Raw genomic sequence first — 8,637 nt, forward strand, 5'->3', positions numbered from 1 at the left:
AATATTATGTTATTTAGGAAGTTCACATAGACTATCTAATATTTAATGGTTCCTATGGAATTGGTGGTACTTTGATTCCACTTTTTTTAAGAAAATAAAGGCCACTCAAGCTTACTTCTTAGGTTCAGCCTAGCAAAGCTTAAACGGTTAAACCCTCTTATAAGCTGGTTAACATTTAAGATTTAACACAAGCAGGTGGTGGGATGAGTAATATTAAGTTGCATAGTTCTTCGCATGAAGATTAAAAACTAGTACATTTAGCAAAAAATTACAAGTTACATACTGTTGTCTTAAGCTAACTTTATTCATTACTCCTTTTTCTTAAGCTAAATTAGACTAAACCTTAACTCCATAGATTAAAAACAATATATCTTGGGTACTAGATAAATATTGAGTTCCATAATTCCAGTTAGTTTCACACTTGTTCAGAATATTCATCACGATCGACCAAAGTTGCTATATATTAATTTATAAAATCTGTTTCTCTTTGTTTTCCTTACAGAACGCAATAACATATATCAATCAGGCTAGGTAAGCTGTTTCCATCAATCAGTCTTAAAGGAGATGTGGACCATCAACTATAATATTTGTTGATTAAGAGTTTAAGACTAAATCAAGAAAGTTTTCACGAAATTGTTCCAAAGAAATTAGAGTTAGATAATCTAAATTTATCTTAGCTAATTTAATTTCACCCTTCAGGCTATGAAATTGTTCACCCAAATTGTGTTTATTTTGCAATAGATCAAAAGAGCAAGGCACGAGCGGTAACAAAAAATAAGAAGAAGAAAAATAAGAGATCGGAGGAGAGAGGTGGAGTACGTAGGAGTAGCATCGGAAAGAAGAAAGAAGATGAGTAGACAGAATGAAATATTAGGCACGATATTAATTATTTTTTCTGATTCAACGCCATCTAAATTCAATCTGTTACAAATTTATAAACAAAGGGCATATTGGTCAATATGATTTTTAAAATAATTAAATAAAATGTCAAATGATTAAAAGGGGATAGAAATAAGAATGTTAATTTTTATGGGAATATTCGATATTAAGATGATTTTATAGGAATATTGGCTATTTCAAAAGTTTCTATGGACACACTGGAAATTTTCCCTATTTTATATGTTTATTTTCTTATGTGAGGGCAAACTACAACAGATTTAGCTTGGGACGACAATTTCATAAATTTTTCTTATTTTTAGTTGTCCAAATATTAATTTGTAAAAAAAAAAGTAATTACAGTACTTTTTCGGTGTATTGTAAGGAACCATAGCATTGTTACAGTAAACATTATAATTAAGGAGGACACTTAGGAGGTGGACCCAATACATTTCTCTTTTATCGTTGTTATTGTTAGCAGAGTTTTTGGCACGACATGACGGTCGTCAGCATATGTATATTTTTTCTTTAATCTAGAAGAAACTTTGACTTTAATACGACTTCCATCTATAAATACTCACTTTGCACTCATCTTTCTTGCAAAAACACACAAACAGAGTTGCCGCTGCTACGGTTTTCACAGAGAGAGAGAGAGATCTAGAGAGGAGAAAATGGAGGGTATATTGAACTGGAGAGATAACCCAGTGGATCCAAGAAAGCATGGAGGGGTTAGAGCTACTTTGTTTCTCTATAGTAAGCGTGCATTAATTTTTATCTCATATATATTTATCACATTTCTCAGTCACTGATAGTTATAATAAAAGGAAAGGAACCAACAAATTAACATTTTTTCTCTCACAACTTTTTACCTGTGATAATAATGAAAATTGGTTAAAAGGAGGAACAAAAAGTTCGGACAAATTAATTAAATTTAAATGACATTAAAAGTTTGCTGCATCAACATCTGATTTTTTTGTTTTCTTATTTTGTGTATAATTTTGTTCTGACCGAGTGATTTGGGTGAATGCAGCTTTGGTGGTGGTGAGAAGCAGTATCAATGCTGCAAATACAAATCTTGTTGGGTTTTTTCGCTCCACTCACAACATGAGCATTGCGCGTAGTGTTATCCTCAGCACAAATTTTGGTGGTGCCACATGGATGCTCTCCATATTAGGTGCTTTCGTCGCTGATTCATATATCAAGCGCTTCAAAGTCATTATCTTCTTCGGCCCGTTTGAGATACTGGTACGGTACATCTTCTATTCAATTTATTATTTGCGTGCTCTCTCATTCTTACATATAGAATCAATAATTTTTTCAGTTCAGAACTTGAAATATGTTCTCACATTAGCATGCTAATGTTATGAACTATAATATATATGAAGGGATATGGTTTGCTTGCGCTACAAGTGTACATCCCCTCGCTCCACTTCCTTCCATGTAACTTAAATCAAAACAAGAATGCGGACTGCGAATCTTTGTATGGATGGAGAGCTTTACTGCTTTACCTTGGCCTCTTCATGATAGCGCTAGGAGAGGGATTCATGCGTGCTGCCACACCGGGATTTGGTGGCGACCAATTTGATGCTGACGATCAAACTGAGTCAAAGCTCAAAATAAGTTTCTTTGACTTGGCAGCAATGGCAACTTGCTTTGGAGCACTAGTTGGTTTAGTACTTGTGGTATGGGTTGAGAGTTTCAAGGGATGGGATTTGGGACTAGGTGTGTGTGCGCTGTTTATATTGACCGGGCTGATAGTAGTAGCGGTCGGACTTCCGTTCTACCGCAACAAAAAGCCTTGTGGCAGTCCATTGACTCGTATAGTGCAGGTACCTATATATGTTGTACTGCATGACATCAACTAGACATCTAGCATGAATTTCATTTTTTTTCCACTATGAATATTATTTTGATATAAGTACGTGTAATATTCTTGTGCGAGTACAAATGATATGGAAACTATCTTCTAATTAATGACATATAAATTATTAAATATATTCTAATCAAGGTCTTATTGCTTTCCTTATATCCGCAACTACCAAGAGAAAATCAGTTATTAATGCTTGAACTTAAGCGGTTTAGTACTTGTGGTATGGGTTGAGCTTTGATGCTACCAATTCGTTTTTCAATTTTCAAAGTTCAAAACGTCGATCCGAACCGTTCAATTTGTTCTCCATATAAAATTGTGCTTGGAGACCAAATTTTACATTTTTCTGAATTTTTTTACTATTTATTAAGCCACTTTGAAAATTGCTGATCCAACGGTGGCTTAACAAAACAGTAAATTCAGAAGCCACCGTTGGATCAGCTGTTTTCAAAGTGGCTTAATAAATAGTAAAAAAATTCAGAAAAATGTAAAATTTGGTCTCCAAGCACAATTTAATATGGACAACAACTTGAACGGTTCGGATCGATGTTTTGAACTTTAAAAATTAAAAAACGAATTGGTAGCACCAAAGCTCAGAAACTACCACTTTGATCTTTGCCAACCTCTATATATATATATATATATATATATAGATAGATAGATAGATAGATAGAGAGAGAGAGAGAGAGAGAGAGAGGGGCTAAGCTAAAAACGTTTTTTTCTAGCCACCGGAACAATTGACTCGGTTTTTCAATTTTCAAAGTCCAAACAGTTGATCCAAACCGTTAGATGTTCAATCTATATTAAAATGTGCTTAAAGACCAAATTTTTACATATATTTATATGAGAATGGCTAAGCTCAAAATGTTTTTTCCTAGCCTCCAGAACAAATGACTCGGTTTTTTAATTTTTCAAAGTCCAAATAGTTAGATATTTAATCTATATTAAAATGTGCTTGGAGACCAAAATTTACATTTCTTTGAATTTTTTTACTATTTATTAATATGGTTTGAAAATCGTTGTTTTTATTAAAATTCTGCACCATTGAAAAACATCGATTTTCAAACCATCTTAATAAATAGCAAAAAATTTCAAAAAAAATAAATATAAAATTTGGTCTCCAAGCACATTTTAATATAGATTGAATATCTAACGGTTTGGATTGACTATTTGGAGTTTGAAAATCGGAAAACCGAGTCGTTTGTTCCGGATCGAGGCCAGAAAAATACGTTTTGAGCTTAGCCATTAATTCTTATATATGTGTGTGTGTGTGTACACGCATGCTAGCAAATCAAATGTTGTATAAAATAGTCAAGTGGAGTTCGCATACATGGTAATATCTTTAATGAACTTAATATAAAACTGAATTGTACGTATAATATAATCATATATATATATATATATATATATATATATATATATCTATTTAAACATTCAATTTAAATTATTATAATTTCCCTATTAAAGATCTAATAAATAGCACAATAGTACGTCAAGTAAATTAGGTAGACTATATTAAAAAAGATCATTACATACCGCAATTTGCATAACGCGTTCTGTATTGTATATATCATAACTTTCTTCTTGAACGGAAATTGTATCCATATTACAAAAAGAAAGTGATAGATTATTGTATTATATTCAGTGAGCAATTTATGTAAACCTGACCAATAGAATTACTGTTCTGAATTTTAGGTCTTTGTGGTGGCGTTGAAAAAGAGAAAAGCTCGTGTCTCGCCTGAGAATTTAGAAGATCATGAAATTATTGAGAACACGACAGATGATATAACAAGTTTAGAAGTACTTCCTCGCACAAAATATCTCAGGTAAATTTTTATTTCCGAAGAATAAAGTAAAATCACATGTATATATATCTTCTCTTTAATATATATTTTGCTGTAATTCATTATTAATCTTGAAAATTTCTTTACAGGTTCCTTGATAAAGCGTCAATGTACACAGGAGACACCGATGCTTGGTCGTACTGTGACATTTCTCAAGTCGAGGAGGCAAAAATATTTGTAAAGATGCTCCCAATATTCATCAGCTCAATTTTTTGTTACTTGCCTTTTTCCTTCTTCTTCACACTAACCGCACCAGCAGCCTCCACTATGAACACAAAACTACTGGGCGTCAAAATTGCACCTGCATCACTCTACGCAGTCGCAGTAGTTATTCAATTTGTTGTACTTCTAATGTACAACCGTTTCATTATTCCGGTTATTCAAAGGTATACGAGCAGCAGATACTACAGTAGCACATCACATTTAGTACGTGCCGGTGTAGGTTTTATATTTGCCATGCTTGGTACCGGTGTGGCGGCCTTAGTAGAGAGGAAAAGGAGGACGGCGGAGGATCCAAAGGATTTATCTTTTCTTTGGTCATTACCACAATTTATTTGTGTCGGTGTCATGGAAATACTTTCATTTGTCGGGCTAATCGAGTTCTTCAGTTATCAGTTGCCAGTGCAGTTGAAATCTATAAGCTCATCTATGGTGTTTTGTATTGTCGGCACGGCTATCTGGCTCGATGGTGCACTTGTTGTCGTCATAGGCAGAGTTACAAGACATGGAGATAAGAAAAATGGATGGTTGGATGGCACGGGCTTTGAGTCTACTAGGCTTGATCTCTTCTATGCGTTCTTAACTGCTCTTGAATTTCTCTCCTTTCTTATTTTTGTATTTTGTGGAAGAAGATACCTGTTAAGGTAATAAAGGTCTCAGTAAATATAGATTTGAATTTTGATATTACGACTATTGAATGTTGAAGTAATCATGTTTGTATATTTTGCAAGGTTCTAACTATATAGCGATTATTGCGATTATTATGTTATCGCGGAGAAGCTAAAAAAAAAAAAAACAATTAGCTCCAATAACATATCTACAGCAGAAGTCATCATACACACTATTATTATTATTTTTGTAAATATTATATATTTCTACTAATTATCAATATTATCGACATTAGAAAATTAAGGTAACAATCAAATGACAACTAATTTAAGTTCATATTTTTTTCAATCATGTAAATAAAAAAAAAGATCTCCAAGGTAACATTCTTTAATAGTTATTACTTCATGATATTATATATTATACTAGACGAAGATCAATTAATTTTACAAGTGAAACAAAGTCAATACCTATTTGATCATTTTGCAGATTATAATAATCAAAATCAACTTGATCAATTGAAACAAAGGGCAATAATTTTACAAGTGAATACTAAATGAAGAGCAAACAAAAGAAATAATTAATATTTGAATATTTTCCGATATAGAAGGAGAGGTTAATAAAAAATAGAAACAAAAACCATAATCCAGTTTAGCATACCTAGCATAGCGGACCGTGTAACATCACAAATAGAAATAGAAACGCAAAAGTCCATGTAAATTGAAAAAAATCCATGTAGTATAGTGGTCCGCAATAGCGCGTAGCGATAATAGCGGTTCACTATTACAACTATGGCGTATGTAGCTAAATTAGCGCACTTTTATCCCATAACTTGACTTTTATGGTCCGAACTAACTATAGTGCAGCTATAACTAACTATTTAGAATCTTGATATTTTGATACAAGTTGTTTATAAATGTTAATGGGTGAAATTTGTTTTTTGTTTTTGAAAACCTGATAGTTGCTATCAGTATAAATACAATAGTTATTACAGAATTCTACAAATATAAATAAAAAATAACAACTTTATGCATCGGACCGCCTATACTTTAACAATATTTGAGCCACAGCTTGACTTCCCGGTACACTTTGTCTGCCACTACTGAAGGTTCCTCTCCACATCCTTCAAAGATGATGCCATTGCGGTTTCTCCAAATGTACCAACAGCAAGCAAAGAAATATACTGCACATCTTCTAGCTACTGCTTTATTTCTACATGTCTGCTGTGAGTTGAGTAACATGCTCTGAATTGAATCCCCATGTCGCAGGAAGTTGAACCCTGTCACTAGTGGAGAACACACAATTACTGTCACCTCATTTAGCCGACACTAATACTTTAGTATCGGTTATTTTGAATTAACCGACACTAATAACATTACTGTCGGCTGATTAACAATAGGCGACACTAATAACTAAGAATTACTGTCGGCTTATTAGATTTACCCGACACTAATACTTTACTGTCGGATTAGTATAATTAGCCGACATTAATAAGTAAGAATTAGAGCCGACTTATTATATTTAACCGACACTAATATATTACTGTCGGCTCTTTATAATGAACCGACACTAATTCTTACTTATTACTGTCGGCTAATTATACTAATCCGACAGTAAAGTATTATTGTCGGTTAAATCTAATGAGCCGACAGTAATAAATTATTTATAGCTAGGTTTTTATGAACTCACCCAGCCACGCTGAGCTCCCTCTCCACTGATATCTCTCTACGCGAAACACGGTATTTTCTTCGAATATTAAAACATTAGATTATTTTTATATGTTTAATCCTTCTAATAAATGCACCGGGTACCCAGCATCAGCATTTCTTGTTCTATTTTTTGTTTTTGTTTTTTTTTCTCTTTTGTTGTTAATTGATCTTGTCTAGACCTATCAATTTAAAAAAAAAAAATTGTGAAAAACACCGCAAAGAGATGTCATTTCTTATGATTTTATAGAGTCGCATACTTATCATTTTTATCTTTTCTGGAACTAAAATTGCATTCTAGATAAATTGAGAGAGAAGAATTATTAAGCCTTTTCATTTTTAATTTTATTTTATTCTCATTATTTTTTCTTGAGACGGACGGAAAGAGGAACCAAATATAAAGGAATTAAGGGGCCAAGAGTTTAGCAGGGTCGTTAAAAAGGAAATAATGGTTGCAATAATTAAGGAAAATATAAGAAAGAGAGTTATATTATGCAAGACAGAAGGTGAATCGGTGAAACACTTATTCTGCGATTGTGTTATCTCGATAGAGATTCAGATGACAACCCTAAACAGATTCTCCCTCTCCACTAATATCACTACTAGAATTTTCAGTAATGGCAACGGTAGGATTGGGCTTGTTGCAATGGCTTACCCTTGCTATAAATCCCAAAAACGCCATTTGCAAGCGCTACGCTTGCAATAACTACCGTTGCTTTAAACCTCCATGCAAATACTCAATTTCTGACTTTTAGCAAGCGCTTACGCTTGCTAAAACATTTCCCTAAACTTTCTGCAAGGGCAGCCGTTGCAAAAAGACACACTTGCAAAAACTTTGTCCCGCGTGAGCCACTGAGTATTAGCAAGGTTATGTAGCGTAGGCCCCATAGAGTATTAGCAAGGATATCATTTATGGGCCCCACGTATTATTTGCAAGAATGTCCCGCGTGGGTCCCACCTGACTATTTGCAAGGGTAATGAATGTGGGTCCCACCTGATTATTTACAAGAATATCATTGATACTTTTTGCATGCTCCAATTCTATAATCCTCCCTCGTTGTACCAACTCGATACCAACCCGGTACCAACCCAATAAACTATTACATTTCCATTGAACCAGATTTATATAAACACATTGAAATATAGAGAACATTTAATAAACATTAATCAACATAGTACAATTATCATACATTGTACCAAAATACCAAAAAACATTACAACAAAAGTACTAAAATGAACTTCTAAATATATCCAAAACATATCCATCACCATAATTTACAATCAATAAATTATTTGCATAATTCTAAAATATGTCATTAGCGCCAATCATCAGACACAACATTTAAGCACATTCAAGATAGCTTTCGCAATCAAGTACCTAATTAAATAAACAATCAAAATATTAAATAATGAGTATTTAAGATAACAATACTTTCACAAAATATTTTGAAAACTTTACACATCTCATGAAATTCACTTAGATAAAATTTAGATCCTACTATACCTGCTAAATCCAGAA

At 33.1% G+C, this 8,637-nt stretch overlaps 1 protein-coding gene across 1 annotated transcript; it reads left to right on the forward strand.

Annotated features, from left to right (window-relative positions):
- The first annotated feature begins 1,522 nt into the window (after window positions 1-1,522).
- On the forward strand, window positions 1,523-5,454 carry LOC144566639 (protein NRT1/ PTR FAMILY 4.4-like). Its single transcript, XM_078316678.1, has 5 exons — window positions 1,523-1,629; window positions 1,907-2,121; window positions 2,262-2,705; window positions 4,439-4,569; window positions 4,677-5,454. Exons 1-5 carry the CDS (start codon window positions 1,548-1,550, stop codon window positions 5,452-5,454), a joined length of 1,650 nt encoding a protein of 549 aa, XP_078172804.1. The 5' UTR covers window positions 1,523-1,547.
- The last annotated feature ends 3,183 nt before the right edge of the window (window positions 5,455-8,637 follow it).

This window comes from Carex rostrata, chromosome 15 (assembly GCF_964058835.1).
Source record: "Carex rostrata chromosome 15, lpCarRost1.2, whole genome shotgun sequence".
NCBI lineage: Eukaryota > Viridiplantae > Streptophyta > Magnoliopsida > Poales > Cyperaceae > Carex > Carex rostrata.

Bases quoted from the DNA above. Each gene is read 5' to 3' on its own strand.
- LOC144566639 (XM_078316678.1), top strand. From the start codon at position 1,548: ATGGAGGGTATATTGAACTGGAGAGATAACCCAGTGGATCCAAGAAAG. The intron at 1,630-1,906 runs GTAAGCGTGCAT...GGGTGAATGCAG, and splicing joins AGCTACTTTGTTTCTCTATA to CTTTGGTGGTGGTGAGAAGC. The intron at 2,122-2,261 runs GTACGGTACATC...ATATATATGAAG, and splicing joins TCGGCCCGTTTGAGATACTG to GGATATGGTTTGCTTGCGCT.